Raw genomic sequence first — 19,310 nt, forward strand, 5'->3', positions numbered from 1 at the left:
AAAATAAGACAAATTACCTGCTAATCAGATTAAATACATGGCAAAGAGTAGCATATATCATCTTGCAACCAATTGTGTAATTGTTGCATTGTCAATGTCTAATTCCCCATTTGGAATATTGCCAACTTGATCTTCATCTTGTCTTGTAGAAAATGCAGGCCTCTTAGGGGAACTCATAACTAAATTTTCAATATTTTTTAACATAGATGAAATTTCCAACATTGTAGGCCTATCCAATGGATTTTTTTGGACACATAATAATGCAATTTGCATGCATTTCAATAGTTTACAAGAATGTGTTGTATCATCAAGTGATTGATCCATAAATTCCATGTCTTTACCATCTTTCCACATCTCAAATGCCTGTATTATTATTTTTAAATAAATTATCAATAATAATAATAATAAATAAAAAATAATGCATTATCAGTGTAATTTTTATCTATATTTGTCTTATTTTCAGGTTATTAATCTCATATAAGGTGTGTTTAGTAGGGAAGAAAATATTTCTTACTTATTTTCTGATATTTTAGTAAGTATTTTTTTTCTTATATTAAGTTATTAAAAATCTCAATATAATAGGTGAAGTTATCACAACTCACATATTCAAGAAGGTTTAAGTTGTCATCTGGACCATATAGACATGTATTCTTTTTTCCACTTATGATTTGAAGAAGAAGTACTCCAAAACTGAAAACATCAGATTTTGTTGAATATCTGCCTTCAATTGCATATTCAGGTGGAATATAACCCCTACAACACATTACAAATTAAATGAATAATATTAGTAAAGAATATAATTATTAAGATTCGAGTTGTGGAATCAGTCGTTGATGTTACATGTTAGTTTCAGGATAAACTCCCTACAACACATCTTTTAATGCATTGACCCTTTCCTAAGCCCTATGTGAACATGATACTGAATATTTTTTTTTAATGAATGTATATAATTAGATTTCATTCCAAATTATATGAATATAAATAATACTTACTTTGTTCCAACTATTCTGCTTGTATTTGCTTCAACTTCATCCTCCTTAAACATTCTTGCCATTCCAAAATCAGAAATCTTTGGTTTCATTTGTAAGTCCAATAGAATATTGCTGGCTTTTATATCCCTATGGATAATTGTTAATCTTGAATATTCTTGGAGGTATAATAGCCCTTGAATAATGCCTTCAATTATTTGCACTCTTTTTTCCCAATTTAGAACTAATCTTCTCACTTGATCTACATGTGGAAATACAAATCAAGTTGATCAAAAAACATATAAATACAAATTGTTAGTATATAGAAAATTGGAGTTTGATCTCATGTGCCTGTCAATTAAAGAAAGAAGGAGGTCAATTAAAAAATAAAAAATAAAAAGAGATGTTAATTAATACTTTATATTAAATGATAATATAATGAACTTTTTGTGCTAAGACTCTGAAGCGAAGGGAGGTGGTCCGAGTTTTGCCTATATGGTTATATAGCGCCAGCGTTGTTTGTAAGTCACGTTAGTGTAGGCACAACATAGTGTCATGGTATAGCATTAGCCATTAGCCATGCGAAACTCGAAGCAGCATAGCTCTGCCAGCCAGTTACCCCTATGCGATAGCTAGACTAAAGCGAGACTCTTAGTTCGGTAGGGTTTGAAAGCAGTCTACAACGAATCAAGTAGGTTCCGTGACAACGAATAACAATCTTCACCACTTAATGTGCATAATAGATGGGTGGGGGCTAAGCACAGTTATTTACCACCCCCCCACCCCCCACCCCCGCCACCCCACCCCCACCCCCACCCACCCACACACATTAATTACCAAAAAATATCTTTAGCGTGAAGAAATTTAACATTATCAAGCCATCCAAAAGATCCCTATTGTAACCCTTCATGAGAAATGAAATATGTAATCGTTAAAACAAGGCAAGCTACATGTTTGTAAATGTAACCTGATAATATAAAATTAATTTAGGGTAAAATTGAAAGATAAAAATCATTCTCACGACTTCTAATTTTAAATAGCCACATATTCTAATAATATCATAAAAAAAATAGTCAATTATTTAACGAATTTTCAAATACTGATTATTTTTTTAATAAATGCATAGATAGCCCATACGATTTTTACATTTCTCTGCACAATCGTTGTCTTTTAAATTATACAATAATGTAAAAAAAAAATTATGATGTATAAAAATTAAACTCAAAATAACATGAAAAAAAGAAGGGAAAAGAATGACTTACTATAAATGTAGTAATCCAAGCTCTTGTTGGGCATATATTCATAAATCAACATTTTTTCTTCATTTTCAATGCAAAATCCCACAACTTTTACAAGATTTATATGTTGTAATTTTGCCGTAAGAATCACTTCATTTTCAAATTCTTCCAATCCTTGAGATGAAGTCTCTGATAGCCTTTTCACTGCTATTTTTTCCCCATTCTTCAACTTTCCCTAATTGGATTTAGAAGCAAATTCAAAATTTTGAGAAGATTAAAGCATTATTACGAAGAAGTAGATATAAAGATAAATTTGACCAAATGCAACCTAAAGATTTTTATTATTGAGCATATATCTTATACTTTTTTTTAAAAAAAAAATTCTTATTTACTGCTGCCCGTTTCATTTTATTTGGCCCTTTTATTAAAGATATTTTTTTCTTATATACTTATCTATTTTATCAAATTAAGAGAGTTTTATTACTTTTGTTTTAATATTACACTTAATATTAAATAGGTATATAAAGTAGTAGTAGTCAAATTTATAATTTCAAAGTATTATTAGTTAAGTTATTTTAATAAAATTCATTCCTAATCATTGGCGTAGTTGTGATTTTTATTTAGAGTTTAAAATATGAAGAAGTAAACACAAGAAGCCGAAAGAGGTTCAACATCTACTATATATAAACAAAAAATAATTTTAATCATATAAATAGTGTAATTTTTTGTGAATAAAATTTGAATAAACATCAGTTCTTGCTAGCTCCGTTCCTGCTCCTAATAAAAAAATTCTTTAAGGATTGTATCGAGTTAACAACTCCTATTAGTAAATTCATCTTCTAGTGTCCCGTCATTAATTTCATTTAGTTAGTTTAAAATATAATATCGTATTTTATCATGTTTAATTTTATTTTATCCTTAATATTTATAACCCCAATTATTCAATTATCATTTACTCCTAGTTATTATTGACTTGGTCAATGTCATCTTTTCTTCATATTCAAGACTCAAAATATATTTTTACCCAATAATTTTTAATTAAAAAAAACTAAACAAAAAATAAATATATATGAAAATTAAATATTTATATTTATTGATTTAATATAAATATCGATGGAATTTACCTCATAAACTGGTCCATATCCACCTTCTCCAAGCTTATTTTCAAATGAAAAATTATTTGTAGCTTCCTTCATCTCATCAAAACTAAAAACTTGCAAATTGCTATTATCTCCACTTTTTCTTGCTTTATTTCTACTTCCCATTTTGTTCCTTTGGTTCCTCTCTAACTCTAATATAAAAAAATAAAAATAAAAAGAAGAATATTAATAACACTCCTAAATTCAGTTAATAATAATTTCACATATTCTTAAAATATCTGAAAATATTAGAGTAAAAAATATATATATGTTTGACTTTTTAATGATAATATCTTCACGTAAAATTAATCGGAAAGAGTAATTACCTTGAAAATTAGGTACTTGTCTCCATCGAAGATACCAAATTATAAACACTAGCAATATCAATATTAGTAGTGCACCAATTGGAATCAAAATGATAACTAGTCGATTGAGTTTTTTCTTATTCTTCACAATTTCTCCTTGTGTCACTCCACCAGCTTCTAAATTAAAAAAATAATAAGAGAAAAAAAAACACAAATATTTGAGTCAATCATAAATTAATTGCAGATATAATACATAGATCGACACTCAAACATGATTTTTGTTAGCAAGCAAACACTGCACATCTAGATACTTTAATTTGTGAAGAGCAACATATTTATATCCTAAAATGGGTCACGTGAACTTGTGGTTACTCTGTAATATTTTTTAAAACTGATATAATATTATTTGTTGACATTTATGCTGTAAGAACAATAAATGGTGCATTTGGTGGAATATATGTTGAGTTGTTTACTTAGAAATCAATTCTCACTTAATACACATTTTACTTTATTTTTTTAGTGGTGTACTCATGTTCTAGAAATCCTAAATTTGTCTTTATTCGTGAACATTAGACACTGACGTGACACATAATTTTAGAGGTACTAGATAATCACTTTTTAAGTTGAAATATTCAACTGACAGAGTAAAAATATCTAAATATGTGCATCCTCAAAGTTAAATCTAAATCGTGTACGTATCGTTTTTTAATAAATAAATAAATATATATATATATATATATATATATATATATATATATATATATATATATATATGAAGATAATCGTGAAATGGAGTTAATTTATACCTTGTGAAGCAGCATGAGAAAGAAGAGAATTCCAATTAGTGTCTCCTGAAATATCAAATGCATAGTAACCAAGCAATTCTCTGCTTTTAATATAAGAAACTTTAGTCCTGACACTTTGAATATCATCGTAACTAATCCAAGTATTTCCTGAATAACAATAATCTCCAACAAAGGGCCTACATGTTGAAATGTATTTATTTGATTAATTCATTTAATCGATGAACATAAATCATTTACTTAGCTTTTCTAAGTTGGTCAAATGTATATTTTCAAGGCTAATAACTCACAAGGGTAAAAAGGAATAATATGGTCATTTATGCATTGATTTTATGAAATGACAAGTATTATGGACCAACTATTTATAGAAAGGGATGATATATAAAAAAGGACGGAGAGAGTAATAAACAATAGGGGTAATATTACTATTTTATCCTTTGACTTTGTTAAATTTAATGTTTTGAGAAATGTGTTAGATGATAAATAGGAGTATTTCATAGCAAGGGTAAAATAGACACAAAAGGTAAATTATTTCTTGATTTTTTAAACTGGACAACTATTTTTAGAATAGTGCACAACTATTGTTGGATAGAGGGAGTAATATAGATGTTTTAAGATATGAAAGTAAGGTCATACAATTCAAAATTGTGTTGATTTTTTATATAGCAACTCAACTAATGCTTAATTCAATCTCCTTGAAAAAAATGACTTTATAAGATAATAACTATTAGTTGAGTGACTATATGAGAAATTAACTAATTAAAAATAATATCAAAGCAGACAAATATCTCATCAATCATTTATCTCTAGCAAATGAAACTCATAGATGAGATGACGACACGTACAGTACCTAAATTTGCCATGTCTGAAGCAGATTCTGGAAATATCCAACTAAGATCAAGACCATGAAATCCCAATTGTCTAGCTAATTTTATTGATGAATCAATAAAACTTTTTCTTGAATTTGATGTTGTAGCCATAACTCCATATGTTGTTTTATTTGAACCTCCTCCACCTATTGACAATAATGTTTTTGCAGTAGGATTTTTTTGTTGGACTATGCTTGTAAATTGTATGAATGATGAATTTGGTGAAGTGAGAATTAATTGATTGGATTGGGAATTAATATCAGCAAATCCACAAAATAAATGAGAGAAAGGAGTTATATCAATTTTGTCTAAGGATAATTCACTCTCCCTTAGCCAGTAACCTCCCTTAATTGTAATATTTTGGCCATTAGAGAAGATGATTAGTTGGAGGAACAAAAATAAGAAAATATTAGCATACAAAAAGGCCATGGCTCAAACTAGTAAGTATATGATTATGGGTGAGAGATTATTATATTATATATTATATATATAATATAGTTTCAGGATTTGAGTGGACAGAAATAGTTGGACTTTTCTCTGCCCTTCATTAAAAGTAAACCTTTGAGAATGAAAACAATCCTATTGTTCTCCAAAATTGGACCGTAAATTTAAATTTAATCCGACCACAAGTTAAATATTTTAGGTGACCAAATAATATTTTTTTTAATAAAATATTGATATTGATAAATATGTTTGATGTCTCCTCAGTTTCAATTTATGTAAATTTATTTTGATATGAAGTTTAGGAACTTAAGAAATAAATATTTTTGAAATATGTAATCTTAAATATGATAATATTTGGATAACTACAAATTTTTGAAACTTGTAACCTTAAAAATATAGAATAACATTTATCATTTGTATTAAGAAATTTATAAAATATTTATATATATTTAATCATGAATTTCATTATTATTATTATTATCTATTAGTTTAAAATTAATATAAAAATTCACAAATTTTAAATCTTAAATACGTGCTAATCTACAACATCCTCTAGTGTGAAGTGGCTGACTATTGACCAGATAGGGAATAAGTCATGTTAGATTATTTTTTTTTGGCTTTCCACTCGGTGTCCAAAGTCCATATTGGAGCTCCGATTAAATTCGAATCGCGCTCTGCAGCGCCAATTCGGGGGTGGCACTCCCAACAAGATTTTCTCCATACCCAGGACTCGAACCCGAGACCTCTGGTTAAGGGTGAAACACTCTCACCAGTGCACCACAACCCATGTCGATAGTCATGTTAGCAATTTTGCTAATGTTTTTTCCTTTATAAATGCAATATTTATTAATCGTGTCACATCATTCATATAATTAAATTTTTTTATAAATTGTATTCTTAGGCATGTCAAAAAATATAGGTGGCTATACAAATTTGTTACTCCCTCCCTCTAATAATAGTTGTCCATTATGTGGAAAAAATCAAATTTATTGTTTTTTGTGTATTATAGTCCATGAATTTTTGGTGATACGTGATCACGATTTGTTTTGGCAGAAATTTTTCATGGACGTCCATTACGACCATATTAATGGCATGAGTTGGTCCCAAGGGGCAAACATACACGTTTTCTAACTCAAACGAGCCTCACTGCGGAAAAAACCGAATTAACCGTTTTCGTGTATTATAATCCATGGATATTTGGTGATACATGATCCCGACTTATTTTTGGCCAAAAAATTTCATGGACGTCCGTTACGACCTTATTAATGACATGAGTTGGTCCCGAGGGGCAAACAGACCAATTTTCAAGTTCAAACAAATCCCAATGCGGAGGAAGATCAAATTTAACGTTTTCATGTGCTATAGTACATGAATTTTTGGTGATACGTGATCATGACTTGTTTTCGTGTGCTATAGTACATGAATTTTTAGTGATACGTGATCATGACTTGTTTTCGTATGCTATAGTACATGAATTTACTTTTAGTTCTTGATGTTATTTTTATAAGAGATTTTTATTTTCATACATGGGAGATCTAATAATATCATTTTTTTAAAAATTCAATTTTTAAATATCATTTCCTAAAAAAAAATAAAGTATTTTAAGCGCTAATGATTTTACCAAGTTTACTGTAAATATTACTCACACTTACACACCGAAAAATTCTTTCACGCCCTATTTTATGTTAATGATCCGTATATTATATTATAGATATTTGACAAAAATTGTTGAGAGAAATATTAACAGAAAAATGTCACATTAATTTAGAAAAATTGACGTGTTTTTTTCTTCTCTTTCTTCATGGAATTTTGGACATGACAAAATTATTGACAAGAAGTATCAATTAAAATTAAATTCTGGACACGATAAAATTATAGACAAGAAGTGTCAATTAAAATTGAGTTTTGGACAAGACGAAATCATTGACGAGAAGTGTCAATTAAAATTGTCACCTACACTCAATTAAAATAACTTGAATCACTACCATTTAATTTTCAAACCTTATTAACAATTATTTTATTATTCTTATTATTATAATTAAAATATAACGATAATATTATAATACTCTATATGTGATAGATATTTGCCAAAAATAATTGTTGCGAGAAATATTAAAAGGAAAATGTCACATCAATTTAGAAAAATTGACGTGTTTTTGTAAAACTTTTACGACTAATGATTGAGAAAAAAAGTCCAGCATGCAAGGACGATAACACAAAAGAAAGTAGTTTGTTGTTTTCCCAAGTTATGATGTAAATTTCTATCATCACAGAAATTTACGAGAAAATAATTTAATTTTTAATTTTTAATATATATATATATATATATATATCATTAAAAGATAATATATAATAATAGTAACAGATGCAATTCATGTGTCACTCAACCCACATATTTTCGAAAAGGAGTATAAATATAATGTATGTTAATATTGAAAATTATATAAAAACTTTAATAAATATTAAATTTGAACCATAATTTTTAAAGTACAATGAGTATAATGCTAAAAAATTTAAAGATTCAACTAATTAAATTTATATCTTGAGTTTGCCTCTAACCAAAAATAATAAAGAATCATAAATTCTTGTAAAATCCCACTCTATATTGTACAACTTCATGTCAAGTGGTTCCTCGCTAGGAAATATTCCTTTCGTTCACTTTTACTTATCACTTATTCTTAAAATAGGTTTTCATTTTTACCTTTCACTTTTGACATATCTTGATGTTATAACTTATAAATATAGTTTGATTTAATTGTATCACATAGCAAACTGTTGCTATTTCGCCTCTCTCCTGGTGAATCTCGTTCGCCACTCTCGTTCTCGCTAGCAGTCTCCCTCGCCTCTCTCGCTTTTATACAAACACAAATGTATAAAATGCGTTTGTGTTTGTATAAAGCGAGAGAAAATTGTATATATACATATTTTTTCGTTCTCCTCTCTCACCTCTCCCAGATCTCGCTCGCCTCTCTCACTTTATACAAGCACAAGTGTATACATTACATTTATGTTTGTATAAAGTGAGAGAAAATTGTATATACAAATACAAATGCATATATTTTCGTCTTATACACTTATGATTATACAAAATACGATCTTCCCTTGCCCAGTTTTCTTTTGTCTTTCTCTCTTTCTCGCTTTATACAAATACATATTATACAATTGATTTGTGTATATGTCTACCAAAACAAAAACAGATTATACAACTGCTTTCTTTTGTATATGTATAGTGAAATATACATATTTATGTTTGCTATGAAGCGCAATTATGCAAACTATAGTTATAACATACAAATATAATTTTTATGTTTGCTATATGTGAATTGTTCTACTTTTTTTCTATGTTTTACCCTCAACATTGCATGGGCCTGGCACACCCCACCAAGTCCAGTTCAACTTTTTTTGGGCCTTAATTGCTACATTTTTCTTGTTGTGGTTGTAAAGTTTTTGTTTAAAGAAGTATTTTCTTAATCAATCCTAAATATTTTGCCTTTTTATATATATATATATTTATATATATTTTGCCTTTAAACAAGAAGGAAAGAAAAATTATACTAGTAGTTGTCAAGGGAAAAAAAAAAGCTTTCAGAAAAAGATTATTGAGTTTTCTTATGAAAATGGGATAAAGAAAAGATCAAATGAAAGAAAACAAGACAAGTATTTAATGCTAAGGGCAAAACATGAAAAATAATAATTGTGTTTTCTTGATATGTCAAAAGTGACAAATAAAAATGAAAATCTATTTTAGGAATAAGTGACAAGTAAAAGTGAACAGATGGAGAAATAAACGTATCTGAATTAGTCATACTCCAATATGAATATCGAATACCAGTTAGAAATTCACAAAACAAAGCTATATACATATTTTTTTTAAAATAACCAATCGAATCGAACCATTAAAGCCACTAAAATGCATCTGAACATTTGGTAGGATTGATATCATCAGTCATCTTGCAATCAATTGTGTAATTGTTGCAGTATCAACTTCTTCTCTTTCTTGCACTAAGCCATATTTCTTCAAACTTTCTTCATCTTCTTTTACAGAAAATGCAGGCCTCTTAGGGAACTCAATCACTAAATTTGCAATATTTTTCAACATATTAGAAACTTCCAACATTGTAGGCCTATCCAATGGGTTTTTTTGGACACATAACAATGCAATTTGCATGCAATTTAATAATTTGCAATATGATGTTTTGTCATCAAGTGATTCATCCATAAATTCCATGCCTTTACCATCTCTCCACATCTCAAATGCCTGTATTATTATTTTTTTCAACATAGAAAAGAAGAAGAAGAAGAAGGTTAAACCATGCATTTGGCTTAAAAATATATGTTACAAGTTCGACAAAATTCAATAACTTTAGCAAGGAGTTTATTGAACTAAGTAGACACATACATTTAAAATACCTTATGCAACTGACAATTTAAATTAATCGAATTCAATATAAATATCAAACACCATCAACAAAATAATAATAATATATTCAGTGAAATATCACAAGTGGAGTATGGAAAAGGTAGAGTGTATGTAAACCTTACCACTATTTCGTGGAGATTGAGAGACGTTTTCAAAATACCCTCGACTCAAATGCAACAAATCCAAGTAAGAAAAAACAAAAAAAAAATAGCAACTAATAAGGAAAGTAATGTAGAGCCTATAACAAAGAAACAAGAGTAACAACAAAATGTGATTTAATTGAAACACAATAAACAACAGATGATGATGATAGATATCAAAAGCAAGAACTATAAGAATATGTCCAGTACTATGACAAATACCAACAAGTCTAAACCCACAAAAAGCAAGACAATACTCCACACTGCCTACTGATCAAATATCGAACGCCTAATAAAAATAAAATAAAAAAATTATGAAAACTCACATATTCAAGAAGATTTAGCTGTTCATCTGGACCATAAAAACATGTATTCTTTTTCCCACTTATGATTTGAAGAAGAAGTACTCCAAAACTGAAAACATCAGATTTTGTTGAATAAATGCCCTGTTTTATATATTCAGGTGGTGCATAACCCCTGCAAATAAATAAATATGATAAGTAAATAATTCACATAAAAACAAATTTTTATATTATAATGTAAATCACATAAAAATAATAATTTTACTATCTTGAAAATAAGATAAGTCACAAAATATTTACATCAAAGTAATACATATATATATATATATATATATATATATATATATATATATAATGTTTGCATACAAACTTCTATCATTTAATTATAAACAATTAATATATATTTTCACTTTATTCGATCACTTAATATGGAATATCACTTACGAAGCTTATTTTACGTACCCATATATATTAAATAATTTGATAGTGTAAAAATTGTTTACGAGGTATACATAATACTTACAATGTTCCAACTATTCTGCTTGTATTTGCTTCAACTTCATCCTCCTTAAACATTCTTGCCATTCCAAAATCAGAAATCTTTGGTTTCATTTGCAAGTCCAATAGAATATTGCTGGCTTTTATATCTCTATGAATAATTGTTAATCTTGAATATTCTTGTAGGTATAATAGCCCTTGAATAATGCCTTCAATTATTTGCACTCTTTTTTCCCAATTTAGAACCAATCTTCTCACTTGATCTGCATGTGGAAATACAAATCAAGTTGATCAAAAAACATATATATACATTTCTTTTTCAGAGATAGTGACAGAGTCAGAATTTCAATTAAAAAAATCCAAATTAGATATTTTTTTTTAAAAAACACGTGAAAAAGCAAAGAGATTTAATATTTTTATAATTCTTTTTGGTCCATATTATATGGTATTTTTATCTTTTACATTTAATTCAAAATAAGTATATTTTTTTACATAATAAAATATTATTTAATTTTTTTTCTTTCAAATTTACCTTTATTTTTACATAACAAAATCCATACTATTTAAATTTTAATTACTAGGGGTGAGTGAATATGATTTCTTATTGGGTGTATTTAAACTAAAAACACCATATAATATGAACCTAAGGGAAAAAGGGAACATACATCTATACATAATAAAACATCAAAGAATATATACTGGTACTTAATAGGAATAACAACATAGTGGATGTTTACCTATAATTATCTTTTGATTGATCCAAATTCATAGTATAGGTAAGTCCCTTTTTATTTTGGAGGGGCAGGGGTCATGGCCACTATTCCATATTCGTATTGGAGCTCGATTAAAATTAAATTAGTTTTCAGAAGTGCCATATCAAGGGTAAAACACTCCGTAACAAAGGCAATTCCGTACTAAGGAAAAATTAGAACTCGAGACATTTAGTTAAGGATGAATGAGTACTTATCAGTTCATCACAAATTTTATTGGTATATTATAATTTATAAGCAAGTTAAACTCAAATATTAAAAAAAAATGACTTACTGTAAATGTAGTGGTCCAAGCTCTTGTTGGGCATATATTCATAGATCAACATTTTTTCTTGATTTTCAATGCAAAATCCCACAACTTTTACAAGATTTATATGTTGTAATTTTGCAGTAAGAATCACTTCATTTTCAAATTCTTCCAATCCTTGAGATGAAGTCTCTGATAACCTTTTCACTGCTATTTTTTCCCCATTCCTCAACATTCCCTATTTAGATTTATAAGAAGCGTATTCAGAATTTCGAGACGATTGATGTATTATTATAAAGATCAGAAGTGAACTCAAATAAAAATTTAAACAGTTTAATCTTCAAATTCTCACTTTAACATATTATGTCCTTTTTAAAAATTATTGTTTAACATCTATAGTTATATTTTGTATCAAAGATGTTGGGATCAATTGAAATTTTAAAAGAATAAACCAGAACAAAAAAAGAAAAAGAAAAAAGTACTAAATAAGATACAAGACATAACACTAAATAACCACTTAGGTATACCTAGTTTTAGAAAAGAAAGAAAACACCAATAACTAGTTAGAGAGGTCGTGTTAACAATTTTTTTTTTTTTAAAAAGGTAAATAAATAGACATAAAATTTGAATTCCTAATTTTACTTAGAGAGGTACACTCAATATCTATCATACAACATAAATACGGTGAATATTATCATCGAATTTATATGACACCATTTTCTTCCATGTGCATCCCAAAAAAGATTATTTATAGCTTTAATTACTAATTAACAACTCCTATTAGTAAATTCATCATCTTGAAGACCTGTCCCATCATTATTTTAACTTTAAAATTATTTTTCCACTTTGAATTCTCAACCACCTATATTTTTTTAGAGAAATTATGCGGATAAGCAAATATTTATTAGTTAATTAACAAACTATACTTATAGAGCCTAATTAAGTTTGTTTTAGTGGCTATTTGCGAAATTTCCTTCTTCTTTTTTTTAGAATTTACTTTAAATATGTCATGCATATATTTGTAGTCTGGCACAAATTTCTGATTCGAATTTAAAAATATACCACAAGCCATCCAAAAATCATTGAAGATATTTGTTTTAAATTAAAAAATAACAATGATTAACCAGACCATTAAAGAATTATTTAACCCAACAGGTGCTATATATATAAAGGGAAAATTTTATAATTAGCAATATTAGTACCATTTTTTGCTAAAAGGATGTTAATTCAAATTAGAAATTTTTTACAGTGACCACATAATGATTCTGTTTCACATTTTCTTCCTATTCAAGACTCGAAAAATATTTTGCTCCAATAATTTCTAATTATACAAAACTAAAAATAATAATAATAATAAATATATATAAAAGTAAAATATTTATATTTATTAATTTAATACAAATATCGATAGAATTTACCTCGAAAACAGGTCCATATCCCCCTTCTCCAAGCTTATTGTCGAATGAAAAATTATTTGTAGCTTCCTTCATCTCATCAAAACTAAAAACTTGCAAATTGCTATTATCTCCACTTTTTCTTGCTTTATTATTGCTTCCCATTTTGTTCCTCTCTAACTCTAATATAAAAAGGAATAAAACCCCATAATTTAGTCAATAACTAATAATTCGACAACTAATACTACAAGTCAACAACTAATCATTCGACATATTTTTTATCAAGTTATAGTGAAAAAGAAAAAATATTGTTTGATTTTTCAAATGGTAACATCTTCATGTAAAATGAGACGAAAAGCGTAATTACCTTAGAATTTAAGGCGAAAAAAATATATTTTCAATAGTAATATCTTCACGTAAAATTAATTGGAAAGAGTAATTACCTTGAAACTTAGGTACTTGTCTCCTTCGAAGATACCAAATTATAAACATTAGCAATATCAATATTAGTAGTGCACCAATGGGAATCAAAATGATAACTAGTCGATTTAGTTTTTTCTTCTTCTTCACAATTTCTCCTTGTGTCACTCCATCAGCTTCTAAATTTTAAAAAAAAAAAACAAAAAAACAAATAGTTTAGCCATGCATCCATAAATTTATAATAGATCGACATTTTAAATTTGATATCAACTGACAAGTAAATACTGTATGTCTAGATCAGCACCTCAATTTGTCTTTTTTGTGTCGTGAACACGTGACAGTAAGGTGACATATCAAGTTTATGAGATGATCAAACTGAAAGGAGTTGAAATGCTTACATACCTTCTTTTTTTTTTAAATATGAAAAGATATAAATCCTTTTGAATAACAAAATGAATGGAGTTAGTTTATACCTTGTGAAGCAGCATGAGAAAGAAGAGAATTCCAATTAGTGTCTCCTGAAATATCCATTGCATAATAACCAAGCAGCCCTCTGCTTTTAATATAAGACACTTTAGTCCTAACAGTTTGAATATCATCGTAACTAATCCAAGTATTTTCCGAGTAACAATAATCTCCAATAATTCTATCATCATGTATGGTCGTGGCGCGATGTTGCACTATAAAATCCCTAATTTGGGCATATGTCATCCACGGATCATCGTAGACATCCGATTTTCCGATAGCCGGTGCCCTGAGACCATGAATATTTGTATTATTCAATCTCCATGCATATCCATAAAAAGGAATACCAAAAACAATTTTTTGTGGTGGAACGCCTTGTTGAATCCATTGGTCGATTCCGTCACTACCACTCACATAGTTCACCGGGTCGAATAATTGTGCATGTGAATTTGTTTGTGATGGCGACCAATTTGGTCCGTAGAAGTCGTATGCTATTAGGTTGATCCAGTCTAAATTTTTTGCTAGTGATTGAACCGGGTAAATTGAACCATTGACTCGGGGCGAACCGGAAACGGCTGCCGTGAAAAGTAAATCCACTTTGCTGGAGTTTCTTGCCTCCGTGTTGATAGCAATGCGCCACTCATTCAAAAGGATGCCTTCATAATATATAATTATATAAGTAAATAAAAGATTATCTTCGTCTAACTTTTACATTAAATTCTCTTATTACAAGGCTATTAATTATTTACTCATCTTATTGACTAACGACAAAAGCTTTTAAATTCGTCATTATGAAATTTGACCATTTTGCAAAGCTGTCTAGGGACAAATTCAAATTATTTTGTGTATTTCACCCTCTCTTTTTTTTCTTATAAAAGGCCTATGTGTTTTAAAGTCTTTATCTTAGTTGGTAAAAATAAATCTAACTCATTTTATAAATGACTTCAACTATTAATGAAAAGTAAATCTAAATCACAATAAATTTAAACCAATAGGAACTCTCTAAATATTGATGTTTTAAAATATGAATTAGGGTTCCACAATTCAAAATGATATCAGAGCAAAGCATACTCTAGATTCAAATTTCGTCAATCATGTATATGAAAAGGGAAAGAATATTCAAATTGTTATCTCTGTTTGATAAAACTAGCTCTTAGATGAGATGATCATACAGTACCTAAATTCATCATGTCTGAAGCTGATTCTGGAAATATCCAACTAAGATCAAGACCATGAAATCCCAATTGTCTAGCTAATTTTATTGATGAATCAATAAAACTTTTTCTTGAATTTGGTGTTGTAGCCATAATTCCATATGTTGTTTTATTTGCACCTCCTCCACCTATTGACAATAAAAATTTTGCAGAAGGATTTTTTTGTTGGACTATGCTTGTAAATTGTATGAATGAATTTGGTGAAGTGAGAATTAATTGATTGGATTGGGAATTAATATCAGCAAATCCACAAAATAAATGAGAGAAAGGAGTTAAATCAATTTTGTTTAAGGCTATTAATCCACTGTCCCATAGCCAGTAACCTCCCTTAATTGTAATATTTTGGCCATTAGAGAAAATGATTAGTTGGTGGAGGAAGAAAAATAAGAAAATATTAGTGTAGGAAAAGGCCATGGCTGAAACAAGTATGATTTTGGGTGAGTTTCATATTATATAGTTTCATGATTTGAGTTAACTGTGCAATATGAGTTGTGGTGCGATGACTAGAATTTTTTTGCCCTTAAATAGAAGTATCGGATTTGAGTCATTGAGAATGGAGAAAAGAACGTTGTATTGAGAACACCTTCTCTAGAATTGAGCCCTATAATTTGCAAATTCAAATTTAATCCGATCTCAATTCACAAATAAACAAAATTGAGTTGAGCGTGGAAAAAGTTGAGATTATTTTTTTTAGTTTCTAAAAGAATCATTAATATTTTAGAAAAGCTTATAGACTATTGATATGAATATTTCAATATATGCGAACTTATCTGTTTCGATATAAAGTTAAAAACTTAAAGATAAAATATTTTTGAAATATGTGATTTTAAAAGTAATAATATTGTTTCAAAACTTGTAACCTTATATTATAGAATAACATTTATCATTTATATTAAGAAAATTCATAAAATGTTATATACGTTTAGCTATAAATTATATCATTATTATTTATTAATATAAAAATTTATAGATTTTAAATAAAATTTTGAATAGACGCTAATCTACAGTATCCTCTAGTATGAAGTGGTATTTTTTTATTTTAGGTCACAGATCTATTTAATTTAATTTATTGTGGTTGACTCTTGATGTTTCTAGGAAGATGGTCTCATATTTTTCTTTTCTTTTGATTTGATTGATGCATTGTATTTGATTGGGGAAATGGAAAATAATTAATAAATACAAGGTTTGACTGGCTAGTCTTCAGGAATAAGTCATGTTAGAAATTTTGCTATTGTTTTTTTCTTTTTATAAATGCAATATTTATTAAACATGTTATATCTGTTATATGATTATAAAATTTTATAAATTTATGATCTTAAATATATCATAATATTTATGTTGTTATAAAAAATGTTATTAATTAAGGAATTTGGTATGAGATAAAAATATATTTTTTGGGATATTTACTTTAAAAAATTATCTAGATTCTCTAAAGTATTGGATATTTTAAATAGATTTGTGTAGAAAATTATAAAGTTATCTAAATTTTTCATATCAAAAACCATTCCTATCACGCTAAAATATCTAAAAAGCCTTTGTTTGTTTTTTTTTGTATTATAGTCAAGTTTTCTTATTTAAAATCTTCCTTGATACTTCATTTATTTTAATTGAATTTTTTAATTTTAATAAATTGTGTAGGACAGCTGAGTATCTCTGATTTTTCTTCTGCTAGCAGGGACGGATTTAGTCAATAAGGTATGTGTTCACATGAATGCAATAGTTTTTATTCCTATAATGTATTTAAATTAAGAATATAAAGAATACTCATAAATATTCAATTATAAATTGAATTATTATGGTATATTAATTAAAATGTGTATAACAACTCATAGACTTAAAATTTTGAATTTGCCTATATCAACCATAGAGGAGGCAAATTAGCTCATGAAACTATAACCGCTCGATTCGTCCAAATTTGGATTGACGATTACCCTGCGTATACATTAGTTTAACCCCTTTCAGTACATCAAAATTGAGATGATATCTAATCCAAATTACTTAATAATTTTTTTTTAAAAAAATTACTTCATGAAATTTTTTGTCAAAACATTTTAGAAAAATACAATTTTTTATTTAATATGTTATATACAACTATAATGAAGAAAATTATAATTTTACTAGGCACTAAAAATTATAAACAAATAAATAAAGAAATTAAAACTTAATAATACTTGAACGGATTAAATTTTGATCCATTTTTAATTTATTTCAGTTTAAATAACTTTTAGGTGGATTAATAATTAACTCACCCTTTTACTTACTCAACTCTATTTGACCCCTATAATCAACTATATTCACTAAAAAAACTTGGTATAAAGTGGTTGATTCTTTGATGTTACTAAGAAGATTGTCTAGTATTTTTTTCCCTTTTGATTTTTTGTGGATGCACTGTTTTGATTGGGAAAATGTCTAATATAATAAGTACACATTGACTAATTGGTCTTTGGATTATTTATTGGTGGATGCACTATCTTTATTTATTGGACAAAATGGCTAATAAATTGACTAGTTAATCTTTAGGAACAAGTCAAGTTAGGAATTTGGGCAATGTTGTTTTCTTCTATAAATTGGATATTCATTATGCTATGATTTGTGGACTACCTACCGTCACATGACAAAAAATTATTCACACTCGATAGTAACATACATTCTCATTTTATTAAATATTTAATTATGATAAATTTATACAATTTAATATAAACACATGAATAAATATTTATCCTTCACATGTCAATCGGTTAAATCGACTTAAAAACACAACAACTATAAATCTTTGAGTTTGACAACTTGCAGTAATATTTCACTTACTTCATTCATATAATAATTTTTTTTACTTAGAATCAATTGGTAAAAGGTTTATGATTAAGTGAGTTGCTTAAACTAAAAGACTATTTATTTAGTCATAAAAATTTGCTTTTATTACCTTCCCATGCTAGCTAGTAATTATAGCCTTCGTTTTCTATTATTATATTATGTTTCTTGTACATTAATAATCGTATAATTTTGTTATAGTTACTATTCAAAATGATTCATTATTCTTGAGCCAAGAATCTTGTGATAATATATATATATATATATATATATAATATTATTTATTATTTCTTCTAAATAAACACCTTATTGTTTCAACTAGTAGAGTGTCAATTAAGTGAACTATTTAAGAAGTCATAGAAGATAGTTTAAGACAAATATTCTTATAATCAAAGGCAATTAACTCTTTCTTGAGAGTGTACAAAAACATTAAAAAAATAACATAGAAATATAAACTTGGAACCTAATTTGCTCAAACTCTTCAGAAATATTGCCACAATCATGTCGTATCCTCCACACATACACTACTTCTGAAGGATCAGAACATTTTCAAAGAGTCCGAGCAACATAGCTTTGAAAGATTAACTTTTTTCCAAGATATAATTAGATTTATCACCACATTAAGTAATCTGAACTTTATCACAGCACGAAATTAATCTGCAGAATGCCATGAAAAGAAAGAAAAAAAGCTTTGATGTTGGAGAAGTCATGGCGAAGGACAACGAGCTAAGAAGCAGCAAGCAATTTACATTAGAAATGGTACTGTCAATAACATCATTTCCAGAAGAAAATAAGCAAACAGAAGGCCTGCGGAGTAGTACTACATATTGACACTATAACTCCTAAAAGGAAGAAAATTAGTA

The 19,310-nt window shown here is 27.7% G+C and overlaps 2 protein-coding genes across 2 annotated transcripts; both read right to left on the reverse strand.

Moving 5' to 3' along the window:
* Nucleotides 1-57: 57 nt before the first annotated feature.
* Nucleotides 58-16,050, reverse strand: LOC125824682 (G-type lectin S-receptor-like serine/threonine-protein kinase CES101). The gene is made up of 9 exons (XM_049504073.1): nt 15,960-16,050; nt 5,304-5,663; nt 4,457-4,618; nt 3,688-3,827; nt 3,331-3,495; nt 2,231-2,441; nt 993-1,230; nt 603-753; nt 58-363 (listed from the first exon to the last, which is right to left on the reverse strand). Exons 1-9 carry the CDS (start codon nt 16,048-16,050, stop codon nt 58-60), a joined length of 1,824 nt encoding a protein of 607 aa, XP_049360030.1.
* LOC125824371 (G-type lectin S-receptor-like serine/threonine-protein kinase At1g67520) lies at nt 9,713-16,049 on the reverse strand. Its single transcript, XM_049503740.1, has 8 exons — nt 15,600-16,049; nt 14,431-15,078; nt 13,989-14,136; nt 13,562-13,709; nt 12,171-12,381; nt 11,152-11,389; nt 10,653-10,803; nt 9,713-10,024 (listed from the first exon to the last, which is right to left on the reverse strand). The coding sequence occupies exons 1-8, from the start codon at nt 15,727-15,729 to the stop codon at nt 9,713-9,715; spliced, it is 1,986 nt and encodes a 661-aa protein (XP_049359697.1). The 5' UTR covers nt 15,730-16,049.
* Nucleotides 16,051-19,310: the final 3,260 nt, after the last annotated feature.

This window comes from Solanum verrucosum, unplaced genomic scaffold (genome assembly GCF_900185275.1).
Source record: "Solanum verrucosum unplaced genomic scaffold, falcon-dt-bn FXZP01000022.1, whole genome shotgun sequence".
Lineage (NCBI taxonomy): Eukaryota > Viridiplantae > Streptophyta > Magnoliopsida > Solanales > Solanaceae > Solanum > Solanum verrucosum.

Coding starts and splice junctions, on each gene's coding strand:
- LOC125824682 (XM_049504073.1), bottom strand. CDS start 16,050: ATGGCCTTTTCCTACACTAATATTTTCTTATTTTTCTTCCTCCACCAA. Junction 3,828..4,456: donor TTCTCATGCTGCTTCACAAG/GTATAAATTAAC, acceptor TTTTTAATTTAG/AAGCTGGTGGAGTGACACAA. Junction 754..992: donor AGCAGAATAGTTGGAACAAA/GTAAGTATTATT, acceptor AATGTGTTGTAG/GGGTTATATTCCACCTGAAT.
- LOC125824371 (XM_049503740.1), bottom strand. CDS start 15,729: ATGGCTACAACACCAAATTCAAGAAAAAGTTTTATTGATTCATCAATA. Junction 13,710..13,988: donor CGAAGGAGACAAGTACCTAA/GTTTCAAGGTAA, acceptor AGAGTTAGAGAG/GAACAAAATGGGAAGCAATA. Junction 12,382..13,561: donor GATATGGACCTGTTTTCGAG/GTAAATTCTATC, acceptor AAATCTAAATAG/GGAATGTTGAGGAATGGGGA.